Consider the following 13960-nt stretch of genomic DNA (forward strand, 5'->3'; position numbering starts at 1 on the left):
TTAAGTAGGTCTTCAACCTCTGATATCCTTTCTTCTGCTTGATCAATTCGGCTATTCAAACTTGTGCATATTTCGCTGTTTTTGTGTTGTGTTTTTCAACTCTGTTCATTTATATTCCTCTTTATATTGTCTATAATTGTTAGCATTTTGTCAAACCTTTTTTCAAAGTTCTTAGTTTCTTTGCATTGGGTTAGAACAAGTTCTTTTAACTCCCAGAAGTTTCTTATCATCCACCTTCTGAAGCCTACTTCTAATAATGTTCCGTTGCTGATGAGGAACTGTAATCCCCTGTAGAGGGAGAGGGGTTCTGATTTTGGGTATTCTCAGCCTTTTTAGGCTGGTTTCTTCCCTTTGTTATAAATTTATCCATCTGTCGTCTTTACGATTACTGCCTTTCTAGTTGGGTTTCTGAGTGGACGTCCAGTTTATTGATTCCCTGTGCTGGAATTCGAGCAACCCACTGCGCTGGCCAAAACAGCAGCGATAAGACTGATGGTGCTCTTCTGCCCGGGAATCTTCTCCTGTTTACTCTGCATGAAGAGCTGCTGCGCCGAGGCGCCGGCAAAACTGCTGCGCCGGCCACAAGAGTCGCGCTGGTGACCCGTGGGGCTCCTCCACTGGGAAACTTCTGGTCCGTGAGCGACGAAAATTCATCTGAAAGTGTGGCGTCCTCTCGTTCTCTGCGCTTTCACTGGGAGCTACAATCCTGAACTGTTAGCGATCAGCCATCTTGGATCTTAATTTTTTTTTTTTTAGATGGAGTTTCGTTCTTGCTGCCCAGGCTGAAGTGTAATGGTGCGATCTTGTCTCACTGCAGCCTCCGCCTTCTGGGTTCAAGTGATCCTCCTGCCTCAGCTTCCCAAGTAGCTGGGATTACAGGGGTGCGCCACCATGCTCAGCTAATTTTGTATTTTCAGTAGAGACAGGGCTTCACCGTGCTGGTCAGGCTGTTCTTGAATTCCTGACTTCAAGTGATCCACCCCCGTTGGTTACCCAAAGTGCTGGGATTACAGGCATGAGCCACCATGCCCAGCTGAAACCTAGATCTTGATGATAGGTATGTATACTCATTTCTACTGGTCACTGCTTTTAGGCTCTCTGAATTGAAAAAGCTAGAAAGAGGATGTGTGTGTTTTGTGTGTGTGTACACAGGCATGGATCCATATACACATGTGCACAATCATACACATACAGGTATTTTTTTATTTCTGTGTCTGTTTATCTGTATAAAACCATGAGTGAATACTGATACCTTCAGTTCTAATCCGCTACCACATGGTACATTGCAGTGTTCCCTTTTTTCATATTTGTATTATTTCTCCATCAGTAAAAGCCTGGCTCTCACTGACTTAATGTACTTACTCATTTGCTCATAGGGAGAATGCATGTAACATTGTTTCAAACTTGCTAACACACACTACTGTGGAAAGCAAACCTACCAACCAGAGTTCAGTATTAGTTTATAGATTTTTTTTTTTCTTTAGACACAGGGTAGGCTGGAATGGGGTTGATCAGAGTGGGGTTGGGTGGTTCTCACTATGCTGCCCAGGCTGGTCTTGAACTCCTGGGCTCAAGTGATTTTTCCACTTTAGCCTTCTGAATAGCTAGGGTTTTAGGCATATACCACTGCTTATAGGTTCACAGGTTTTAAAATACACATACTGATGAAATCCCATGTTTACAATTAGTAAGTTTTGATAATTGAGTGATTTTTTTTTTTTTTTTGAGACGGAGTCTCACCCTGTTGCCCAGGCAATGGCACTATCTTGGCTGAGTGATTTCTATCAAAAAGTTTATTTTTGAAATTGCCTTCATAACAATATGTTGATTAGAAGAAACAGCAGTGGCAAAGGTGTTTTTAAATTAATTTAGTATTTTTTATTTTCTGGTAAATAGCCAGAAGTTCTGTGGAGGCCTTTTAATAATGTTATTATTCAAATTTGGTAAGTTCAGTCTTTTTTTAAAAAATTAATTAAATTAGAAAGTAAAGGAATTGGTTAAATTAATATCAAAGATGTATTTCAGGTATGTTTTGAATAATGGACCATTTTGGGGATCTTCTTTTGTTTTTGTTTTTGTAGTTGCACTGTGACTGTTGAGAATGATGACATGAATCTGCAAATTCTGTGTGTGCCAAAAAATTCAGGATAATCACTTTATAGCCACATTTTATTTTATTAAAAATTGTTTTGAAATTATAAAATAGGCCTAAAATTTACTCTTAGCTATTTTTCACTTCATTAGTGTGAAGTATATTCACATTGTTATGTAAAAATATCTCCAGAACTCTTTCATATTGTAAAATACTCTATACTCAATAAATGACAGTTTCCTATATGCTCCTCCCACCCTGGCTCGGTGGTATCCAGCAGACTACTTTCTGTTTCTATGAGTTTAACTAACTCTTGAGACCTCAAACAAGTGAAATCATACAATAGTTTTTCTTTTTCTTTTTCTGACTGGCTTATTTCACTTAGCATAGTAATGTCTTCAAGTTTCATCCATGTTGTACTATGTGTCAGAATTTCTTAATGATTAGTGATGTAGAGCATCCTTTCATATGCTTTTTGGCCATTTGTACATATTTTGGAGAAATATCTATTCAGGTCTTGCCCTTTATTTATTTCTTCTTCTTCTTATTTTTAGCCAGAGTTCTTTTGGCCATTGCCCATTTTTTAACTGGGTTATTTTGTTATTGAGTTGTAGGAGTTCTTTCTGTATTCTGGATATTAACCTTTGATACATGATTTGTAAATACTTTTTCCCCCTTCACAGGTTGCCTTTTCACTCTTTTGATCATTTATTTTGATGTGCAAAAGTTTTAAAGTTTGATTTAGTCCTATTTGTTTACTTTTGCTTTGGTTGCAAAATAAATTTTGATATCATATCCAAGAAATCATTGCTGAATCCAGTGTTCTCCAGCTTTTCTCATATATTTTCTTTCAGAAATTTTATAGTTTTAGGTCTTACATTTAGTTGTTCAATCCATTTTGAGTTAATTTTTGTATATGGTGTATACAAAAATATGCACGTTTTTGTATATTTCAGAAAACATGTAACAGATTTGTTTTCTGAACGTAATTTTTGGGTTTATTTATGGGCTCTTGTTTCTGTTCCATTGGTCTGTATGTCTTTATGCCAGTACCTTGCCACAGTCTTGATTACTGTTGCTTTGTAGTTTGTTTAAGGTCAGGAAGTGGGAGGCCTCCAACTTTGTTCTTTTTCAAGACTGTATTGGCGGTTTGGAGTTCTTTGAGATTCCATATAAATTTTAGGGTAATTTTTTTCTGTTTCTGCAAAAAGCACTGTTTGGGTTTTGATAGGGATTGCAGGTGTTCCAGTCCATGAACACAGGGTGCCTTTCCATTCATCTGTGTCTTTAAATTTTTTTTTTGAGCAATGTTTTGCAGTTTTCAGTGTACAAGTAAGTCTTCTGCCTTTTTGGTTAGGTTTGTTCCTAAGTATTTTATTTTTTTAGATGTTATTATAAATGGATTTTTTTTCTTAATTTTCTATTTAGCTTGGCCTTTGTTAGTACATGCAAATGTAGCTGATTTTTGCATGTTTGTGTCCCATAATTTTGCTGAAGTCATTTATGAGTTATAACAAGTTTTCATTGTTGTTTTTCTTTAGGGTTTCCTATATATGACATATCATCTATGAATAGAGATAATTATACTTCCTTTCCAATTTGGATACATTTTATTTTTTTCTTGTTTAATTTCTGTGGTCAGTACTTTCACTACTATGTTGAACAGAAGTGTGGAAAGAGAAGGCATCTTTCCCTTGTACCTGATCTTAGGAGAAAAACTGTCAGTCTTTAAATGTGGTAATGTTAACATGTGTTACTTGTGGGCTTTTCATATGTGGCTTTTATTATGTTGAAGTAGTTTGCTTCTATTCCGAGTTTGTTGAATCTTTTATCATGAAAGTGGGTTGATTTTTGTCAAATGCTTTTCCTGCATCCATTGAGATGATCATGTGGTCTTCATTCTGTTAATGTAATGTATTATATTAATTGATTGTTTAGTAGAATTCTCCTCCATCCAGTCCCTTTCTTCATTGGGAAGATTTTGGTGTTTTTATTTTCATTAGGAGGTGTTTTGTTTTGTTTTTTTGACAGGGGCTTGCTCTGTTGCCCAGGCTGGAGTGTAGCGGCATAATGATGGCTTACTGCAGCCTCAACCTCCTGGGCTCATGCGATCCTCCCATTTCACCCTCCTCAGTAGTTGAGACTACAGGCATGTACCACCATGCCCAGCTAATTTTAAAATTATTTTTGCAGAGTTAGGGTCTCACTGTGTTGCGTGGGCTAGTCTTGAACTTCTGGGCATGAATGATCCTCCTGCCTTGGCTTCCCAAAGTGCTAGAATTACTGGAGTCAGCCACAATACCCAGCCTCATTGGGAGGTTTTGATTACTGCTTCAATCTCCTTACAAGTTATAGTCCTGTTTAGGTTAAAATTTTTTAAAAAAATTTAGTCTAAGTAAGTTGTGTGTTTCTAGAAATTTATTCATTTCTTCTGAGTTTTCCAATTTCTTGGCATATCATTGTTCATAGTATTCTCTTATGATCCTTTTTTAGTTTTATAGCATCAGTTGTACTATCTTCTTGTTTCTAATTTTAATTATTTGAATCTTCTTTTTTCTTACTCTAGCCAAGGGTTTGTCAATTTGTTGGACTTTCTGAAAAAGCCAACTCTTGGTTTTAATGATTTTTAAATTTGTTTTGTATTTTTTAGAGACAGGGTCTCACTCTTACTCAGGCTGAATAGCAGTGGTGCGACTGTAGCTCACTGCAGCCTTGGAACTCCTGGGCCCAAGTGATTCTCCTGCCTTAGCCTCCTGAATAGCTGGGACCACAGGTATGCACTGCAACACCCGGCTAGTTTTTTTTTTTTTTGAGACCAAGTCTTGCTCTGTCACCCAGGTTGGAGTGCGGTGGTGTGATTTTGGCTCACTGTCACCTCCGCCTCCTGGGTTCAATTGCTTCTCATGTCTCAGCCTCCTGAGTAGCTGGGATTACAGGCACCCACTACCTTACCCGGCTAATTTTTATATTTTTAGTAGAAACAGGGTTTCACCATGTTGGCCAGTCTGGTCTCAAACTCGTGACCTCAACTGATCTGCCTGCCTCGGCCTCCCAAAGTATTGGGATTATAGGTGCAAGCCACCAGGCCTGCCCCTGGCTAGTTTTTAAAAATTATTTTTGGTAGAGACAGGCTTCATTATGTTGCCTAGGCCTCAAGTGATTCTTCTGCTTAGGCCTCCCAAAGTGCTGGGATTTCAGGCATGAGCCACTGCATCTGGCCTGATTTGCCTGTTGTTGTTTGTTCTCTATTTCATTTATCTTTGTTTTGATCTTTATTATTTTGTTCTTTTTACTAATTTTTAGTTTAGTTTGCTCTCTTTCTAGTTCCTTGAGGTATAAAAGTAGGTTGTTGATTTGAAATCCTTTTTTTTGAGACGGAGTCTTGCTCTGTTGCCAGGCTGGAGTGCAGTGGCGTGATCTCAGCTCACTGCCACCTCCACCACCTGAGTTCAAGCAGGTCTCCTGCCTCAGCTTCCCATGTAGCTGGGATTACCGACGTCCTCCACCATGTCCAGCTAATTTTTGTATTTTAGAGATGGGGTTTCACCATGCTGTTAGGATGGTCTCGATCTCCTGACCTCATGATCTGCCCCCTCGGCCTCCCAAAGTGCTGGGATTACAGGCATGTGCCACCGCACCTGGCCTGAAATCTTTTTTTTAAGTGAGTGTTTACTGCTATAAACTTTGCTCTTAGTACTTCTTCCACTGCATTTTGTAAGTTTTGATATATTGTGTTTTCATTTTCATTTGTCTTCAGATATTTTCTTTGTGATTTCTTTGACCCATTAGTTATCTTAAGGGTGAGTTTTAATTTTATTATTATTTGAGATAGAGTCTTACTGTGTTGCCCAGGTAGGTCTCAAACTCCTTTCCTTAGCCTCAAAAGAAGCTGGGATTACAGGCATGCACCATCATGCTTGGCAAGAGTGAGTTTTTAAATGTGTATTTTCCTGTTTTCCCTCTGCTCTTGATTTCTAGTTTTCATTCCATTGTGGTTGGAGAAGATACTTTATGTTTTTAGTCTTCCTAAAGTTGATGGGACTTGTTTTGTGATCTCGTATGTGGTGTGTTGCAGAGGATGTTTCATGTGTGCTTGAGAAGTATGTATATTCTGCTCTTTTGGGTGTGTTCTGTGTGTGTCTGTTACATCCAGTTGGTCTATAGTGTTGTTTAAATCTTATTTTTCCTTATTGATCTGTCTGCTTTTTCTATTTATAACTGAAAGTGGGTTATTGATGTTTCCTACTATTATTATATTGCTGTTTCTCCCTTCACTTCTGTCGGTGTTTGGCTTTTATATTTGTGAGTGCTAATGTTAGGTGCATATATATACATCTTTCTGATGAATTGATCCTTTTGTTGTCATATAATGTTATGTTTCCTTTGACAGTTTTTGTCTTAAGGTCTTTTTTGTGTGTTATAAATATGGGCATCCTGTGCATTTTTGGTTCCTGTTTGCATGGAATCTTTCTAACCTTTTACTTTCTGCTATGTGTGTCCTTAGATCTGAAGTGAGTCACTTGTAGACAGCATGTCTTTGTATCTGGTTTTAAAAAAAATCTGTTCAGTAAATCTGTATCATTTAATTGGGGAGTTTAACCATTTGCATTTAAAGTAATTATTAATAGGGAAGGATGTACTGTTGCTGTTTTGTTAACTTTTTTGGTTTGTCTTCTAGCATCTTTGTTTTTCCTCTCCTCCCTCTCCTTTCTTGCCTTCTTTTGTTTCATTGATTTTTTTTTTGTAGTGACATGTTTTAATTGCCTTCTCATTTCCCTTTGTATATACTATATAATAAATTTCTGGGTATGGTTACTATTCCCGTGACATGCAACTTCTCGAAATTATTTGTCTGTTAGAAAATGATAATAACCTAAGTTTAATTACATATAAAAATTCTACCTCTTTCCTCCCTACCACCTTTCCTCCCTACCACTTTATTATTGATGTCACAAATTACTTCTTGTTAAATTGTAAAACCATTAACATTGACTTACCATTACTTTTGATGCTTTTGTTTTTAAAAATTCTATACTAGATTTAAATGTGGTGTACACACCTACATTATAATACTACAAGATTCTATATTTTCTGTATAATTAACTTTATCTGGATATCTCTAGGTATCTTATTTTTATTATTTATGAGACAGAGTCTCACTTCTTCATCCAAGCTGGAGTGCAGTGGTGTGATCTTAGTTCACTGCAACCTCTGCCTTCTGGGTTCAAGTGATTCTTATGCCTTAGCCTCCTGAGTAGCTGTAATTATAGGTGTGTGCTACCTTGCATGGCTAAGTTTTAAATTTTTTTTTTAGTAGATATGAGGTTTCGCCATGTTGGTCAGGCTGGTCTCAAATTCCTGACCTCAAATGATCTACCTGCCTCCGTCTCCCAAAGTGCTGGGATTATTGGTGTCAGCCACTGCATCTGGCCTCCCTGTTTCTTTAGGCTCAGTTTCTACAGATTTAATTTGTTCCTTTGGTTGGACCATATTTCTCTTTTCTTTTGTCCTTTTTTTTTTGAGACCCTTTTGCTTTGCTGCTTGTGCTGGAGTGCAGTGGCACTACCTTTACTTACTGTGACTTCTGCCCCCCAGACTCAAGCAGTCCTCCCACCTCAGCCTCCCAGATGGAAGTACAGATGCACATCACCACGCCCAGCTAATTTTGTATTTTTTGTAGAGACAGAGTTTCACCATGTTTACTTCTGGGATTACAGAAGTGAGCCACTGTGCTCAGCCTGTTTCTTATTTTTTACTGGGACTTACACATTTGAAAAAAACCTGCCACGTCTCCCGTTATTTACCTTCTGGCTTTTTACAGGAAGAACCTTTACCATTCATTCTGTCTAGAGATGCTAAAGACCTCTCAAGTCTTTTTCTGGGAATATGTTCTCTCTAGGTTTGTAATCTAGTTGAAGTTTGCTTATTTCTACTCAGGTGCTCCCTCAGTCTGTCTGCAGTAGTGCAGCCTCCGTGGTGCTTTAGAAAACCAATGTATTGGAACTCGCCTTAGTGTCTTCCGGTGGTACTTCAGCCTCTCTGGTGCTCTACCTAGCCAAGGTGATCTCATACCTTCTCAGTGGCCCCCAACATGGTTCCAGTTCCTGTCAGTGCTTAGAGTCAGGAAAGACAGCTGTCTCCAGAAAGTCACTATGTTGGAACTATGTCCCACTCTTCTCTTTCGTCTCCTAAGGAGAAGCTGGGAGTTGGGAGGTTTTTTGTTTTTGTTTTTTCCCAGTTGTGCTGTGTTGTGTTGTTCTGTGCTGATGGGGAGGGTTATGGTAAGTAAATGTCATGAATTTTCCTACTGTCTTTGATGTATTTCTTTTTGGCTACATGCTTCTCTGGGGTTCAGGAGCCTCCTAACTAGCTTTTGTGTTTCTTACAAAGGCAGTTGGTTTGTATATTTTTGTTAAGTTGCTGTCTCTGTGGTGGAAAGTGGGTCTGGGGCTTCTCTCTCACCACCTTGTTGACATTACTCTCCCTGTAGCTTTGTAGTAAGTTTTGAAGTCAGGAAGTGTGAAACTTTCAACTTGGTTCTTTTTCAGGATCATTCCCTTGAAAAGGGATTCCGCATCTCTTGAGATTTCATATGAGTTTTAGGATGAATTTTTCTATTTCTGTAAAAAACACTGTTGGAATTTTGATAGGGATTGCATTGATTGTGTACATCACTTTGGGTAATATTGGCATTTTAGTAATAATAAGTCTTCCAATCCAGGAACATGGAACATCTTTACATCTATTTGTCTTTAATTTCTTTCATCGAAGTTTTGTAGTTTTCAGTGTACCAGTCTTTTACCTCCTTGGTTAAGTTTAAGTTATTGTAAATGGAATTGTTTTTTTCTCTCTCTCTCTTTTTTTTGACAGAGTCTTGCTCTGTCACCCAGGATGGAGTACAGTGGCACAGTCTCTACTCACTATAATCTCTTCCTCCCAGGTTCAAGCAATTCTTGTGCCTCAGCTTTCCCAGTAGCTGGGATTACAGGTGTGCAACCACCACATTTGGCTAATTTTTGTATTTTTAGTAGAGACAGGTTTTTGCCATGTTGGCCAGGCTGGTCTCAAACTCTTGACCAAGTGATCCACCCATCTTGGCCTCCCAAGTGCTGGGATCATAGGCATGAGCCACCATGCCAGCCTGGAGTTGTTTTCTTAATTTTCTTTTCAGATCATTCATATTTTATTTTTAGAAACACAGCAGATTTTTGTTTTTGCAATTTTGCTGAATTTGTTCTAAGTTTTTTTTGTGTGAGATCATTAGTGTTTTCTACATGTCTGATCACAGATGTGATCTTTTTCTTTACTGATTGGTCTGGCTAGGATGTTTAATACTATGTTGAATAGATGTTACTAAAGTAGGGATTCTTTTCCTGTACTTGATCTTATGGAAGAGCTTTCAATCAGTCAAGTTTATATACATATATATAATATATATATATTTTTATAACATTATATATATAACATTATATATATTATATATGTTTATATTTATATATATTATATATAATACATTTATATTATATATTATATTTAATACATATATATTATATTATATATATTATCATATATTACATATAATTATATATATACATATTATATATTATGTATTATATATATTATGTATTATATATTATATATATGTATTATATATATATACATATTATATGTATTATATATATGTATATAAACTTGACTGATTGTCAAGTATATAATATATAAAAATTATATATAATATATATATACAGTTTTCAAGACAGTGTGATAAAAAACTGTTTATATATGTAATAAACAGCTCAATTCAGTAGGAATTGGCTTTTATATTATTTATTTATATAATATATATAAATAGATTTTCAGACAGTGTGTTCTGTCTGAATTATTGGTTATATTGGTGACAAATAATTTCTGTGAAGGTTACCTAAAAATTTACTTCTCTTCCCAGTGTTGTTTTTTTGTTGTTGAGATGGAGCCTTGCTCTGTTGCCCAGGCTGGAGTGCAGTGGCATGATCTCAGCTCATTGCAACCTCCACCTCCCGTGTTCAAATGATTTTGTGCCTTTAAGATTCCAGAGAATTAATTTAAAACTAATTCCATAGCATTTCTGGCTCCATGATTCCTGAGCAGTAGAGGATTATGGAAAAGCAAGTTAGGGTACAATGACTGGGTATCATTTAACTGCCTACATCTTAGCAGAACTCAGGCGCCTCCAATAATCCTAACCTTGTGGCCTTTCATTAGTTTTACAGTGGCTGTTTTGGTCCCTGAACACGGAAGGGGTTCGTTTCAGGAGACTAGTATCATCCTTGCTTTAAAGTTAAACTATAAAATTCCTCCCATAGTTAGCTTACCCTGTGTCTGGGACAGCCAGTTTGTGAGGTTAGAAGCAAAATGGAGTGAGCTATGTTAGTTTTCTTTTACTGCCATAATTTTTGCAAAGGTCATTTCAGATTTATAGGTGGCCAGAATTACTGAAAGTCCAGGACTTAAAATTGGCATCTGAACTAGGGGCATTCATGTGAGACTGAACCCTTATGGCATCTGTTGCCCGATGTATATGTTATATTTGGCTATTCCTGAGTTGCTTCCTTTGTAAAAAATAAGTAAATATAAGTAAAGTGTTTTTCTGAGTTCTGTGAGCCATTCTGGCAGGTTATTGAACTCAGAGAGGACATTGTGGGAACCCTTGATTTGTTATAGCCTGATGGGTTCTTCTTGCCCACTGCCCAGAAAAGCCAATTCAGTAGGAACAGCAGGAGTTACAGTAGAGAAAGAGTTTAGGTGGGCTCATGCCTGTAATCCCAGCACTTTGGGAGGCTGACATGGGTGGATCACTTGAGGTCAGGAGTTTGAGACCAGCCTGGCCAACATGGTGAAACTCCATCTCTACTAAAAATACAAAAATTAGCTGGGCATGGTGATGTGCACCTGTAATCCCAGCTGCTCAGGAGGCTGAGGCAGGAGAATTGCCTGAACCTGGGAGGCAGAGATTGCAGTGAGCCAAGATTGTGCCACTGCATTCCAGCCTGGGTGACAGAGTGAGACTCCATCTCAAAAAAAAGAGTTTAATGATCACAAGGCAGCCAAGCAGAAGAATGGGAGATGTTTTTCAAATTCACCTTCCTGAGAGCTCAGAGACTAGTTTTTAAAGATAATTTGCTGGATTGGGTGCTAGGGAATGGATACTGCTGATTGGTTAGCGATGAAATCATAGGGCTGTCAAAAACAGTCTTCCTGCACTGAGTCAGTTTCTGGGTGGGAGTCACGGGAGCAGTTGAGTCTGAAAATATCTCAAAGACCAATCTTACATTTTTACAGTACTGCTCATGTTACATTTAGTGAATGAAGAGAGATTTTCTAGTGGTTTACCATTCTGTACTAGTTATCTATAGGAGCAACTGGGGCCGTAGTGCCAAAGTAGTTTTGAGGAATGGAGTGTTTTATAGCTTCGTTTGTCTAAGTTTTAATAAATATTTAGGGAAACTGTATACTATATAATTTTAGAAATGTGTATGAATTACTTTTTAAGATATGAACAAATGTGTAGGTGAAATGTTTAGTTCTCTATTTTTATAAGTGAATTCTTACTCTAAAGATCTATTTTAGGCGTAAAAACTTACTGTGAACATATATATGATAATGTAAAGTTCACCTGCCAAGTATCCTGTTCTAGAAATTCAAGTAGAAACAAGCTTAGAATATTCAATAAAAATGTAGATTTGACATTTGATTGTAAATGTGGCAAATGAAAATAATTACTTGGTTTAAAGTATCCTCTACATCTGTTTCATTGGATGTCAGTTGGTGGATCCTTCTCTCCCGTCCCACCTAGCACATAGCTCAGGTGTGAGGAAATGACTACATAGGTAGGTGTGGAAGCCGCCTTGGCTTAAGAGCCCTTCACTTCATATAGAAACTGTTCTCCCATAGGCACAGCTTCCATGGCCTAGCAATATGAACACTTGGTTACAAGTTACCCTACTCTCAGGGAAGCCCACATGTAGTATGGGTTCCCATCAGGAATTTGTCCTTTGTTTGTGGTTCTCTCTGTCCAGTTATAGTCTACCTATTAAGAGGCTTTTTTTTTTTAAACCATAATCGGTGTTGCTGATAAATAGCTGACATTCCATTCTTAAAAGATTTTCAGGGAAAGAGCAGGTAAACCCAATGCCAACTGTGGGAAGAGAAAGGATTTTGTTAATCCTTGACTCGCTCACTCTCCTGGAGTACTAGAGTATTTGGACTTTTTTTTTTTTGCATTTGGAGTGTTTAACCTTTTGAAATAATTTTCAAGCCTTTGGATTAAAGAATAATACAAAGAACTTAACCATAAACCTTGCATTCAGATTCACAAACTACTAGATAGTTTTCCACATTTGCTAAATTATTCAGGAAAAAACATTTCAGATTCTTTCCCTTAACCATAGGTAAAATGTGGATGTCCTTGGAATACATAGGACATTCACTTATATAATCACTGTACTTATATAATCAATTATTAAAATCAGGAAATTTACAGGGACACAATACTGTTATTCTAAGCTACAAATCTTACCCAGATTTCACCGGTTGTCACAAGAATGTCCTTTGTAGCTTTTTGTACCTGGTCTGGAATCCAATCTAGGATCATTTATTTCATTTAGTTTTCATGTCTCTCTAGTGGGGCAATCACTGCTCATTGCAGTGTGTACCTCCTGGGCTTAAGCGATCTTCCCACCTCACCCTCTTGAGTAGCTGGAACTACAGGTGTGCACCACCACACCTGGCTAGTTTATTTGTAGAGAGGGGTCTTACTATGTTGCCCAGGCTGATCTTGAAGTCCTGGACTCAAGCAATCCTCTCACCTTGGCCTCCCAAAGTGTTGGGATTACAGGCATCAGCCACTGTGCCCAGCCTGTCCCATTATTTTTGATGTTAATATAATCACATGGTTTAAGTTGTATCCACACATTTCTCCATTCCGTAAGTTACTGTTTCCCCCTTTGTGATAAGTCATTTGTGGGGGTGATACTTTGAGACTGTAAAAGGATATTTTCCTAATCAAACTTTGACCTACTAGTTTTAACATCCATTGGTGACTCTTTCCTCGATCTAAAGACGTATGTCCATTTAAATAACTAACTGATCATTTTTCTCTTTCATTGATCAGTAGTCACTTTGAGTTGGGAAATTATTTCTAGTGATTTACCATTTTGAAATACCAGCCATGAATAACAAAGTCCATTAGGCTATATGTAATCTCTAGCTCTTTACTGATTTATCATGATTCTTGGTTACTGATGTTTATAAAATGTAGGGGATTAAAAAGGTTTTTTTTTTTGTTTTATTTTAAGACAAAGTCTCATTCTGTCACCTAGGCTGTAGTGCAGTGGTGGGATCTTGCTCACTGCACCTGCCACCTCTTGGGTTCAAGCATTTCTCCTGCCTCAGCCTCCCAAGTAGCTGGGACTACAGGTACATGCCACCATGCTTGGCTAGTTTTTATATATTTTGTAGAGATGAAGTTTCTCCATGTTGCCCAGGCTGGTCGTGAACTCCTGGGCTGAAGTGATTGACCAACCTTGGCCTCCTAAAGTGTTGGAATTACAGGCATGAGCCATTGTGGCCCAGCCCCAAAAGCTTTTTAATATATATATTTTTTTCTTTAGGTGTTTACTACAATCTGGAGGCAAGATCTTTCCTCAGTATGTGCTGATGTTTGGGTTGCTTGTGGAATCACAGACACTCCTAGAGGAGAATGCTGTTCAAGGAACAGAACGTACTCTTGGATTAAATATAGCACCTTTTATTAACCAGTTTCAGGTAAGTGTCTAGAGAGGTTCAACCAGGATGTTGTTATACACAGTTTACCTCCGCTCTCTCTTTAGT

At 37.7% G+C, this 13960-nt stretch overlaps 1 protein-coding gene across 1 annotated transcript in view; it reads left to right on the forward strand.

Annotated features, from left to right (window-relative positions):
* PRMT9 (protein arginine methyltransferase 9) overlaps positions 1 to 13960 on the forward strand; it is a 57775-nt gene that overhangs the window by 38211 nt on the left and 5604 nt on the right. The window contains exon 11 of the mRNA XM_035292861.3: positions 13741 to 13894. Within this exon, the coding sequence (XP_035148752.1) occupies positions 13741 to 13894 (154 nt within the window). The remainder of the gene's footprint in view (positions 1 to 13740; positions 13895 to 13960) is intronic.

This window comes from Callithrix jacchus, chromosome 3 (assembly GCF_049354715.1).
Source record: "Callithrix jacchus isolate 240 chromosome 3, calJac240_pri, whole genome shotgun sequence".
Lineage (NCBI taxonomy): Eukaryota > Metazoa > Chordata > Mammalia > Primates > Cebidae > Callithrix > Callithrix jacchus.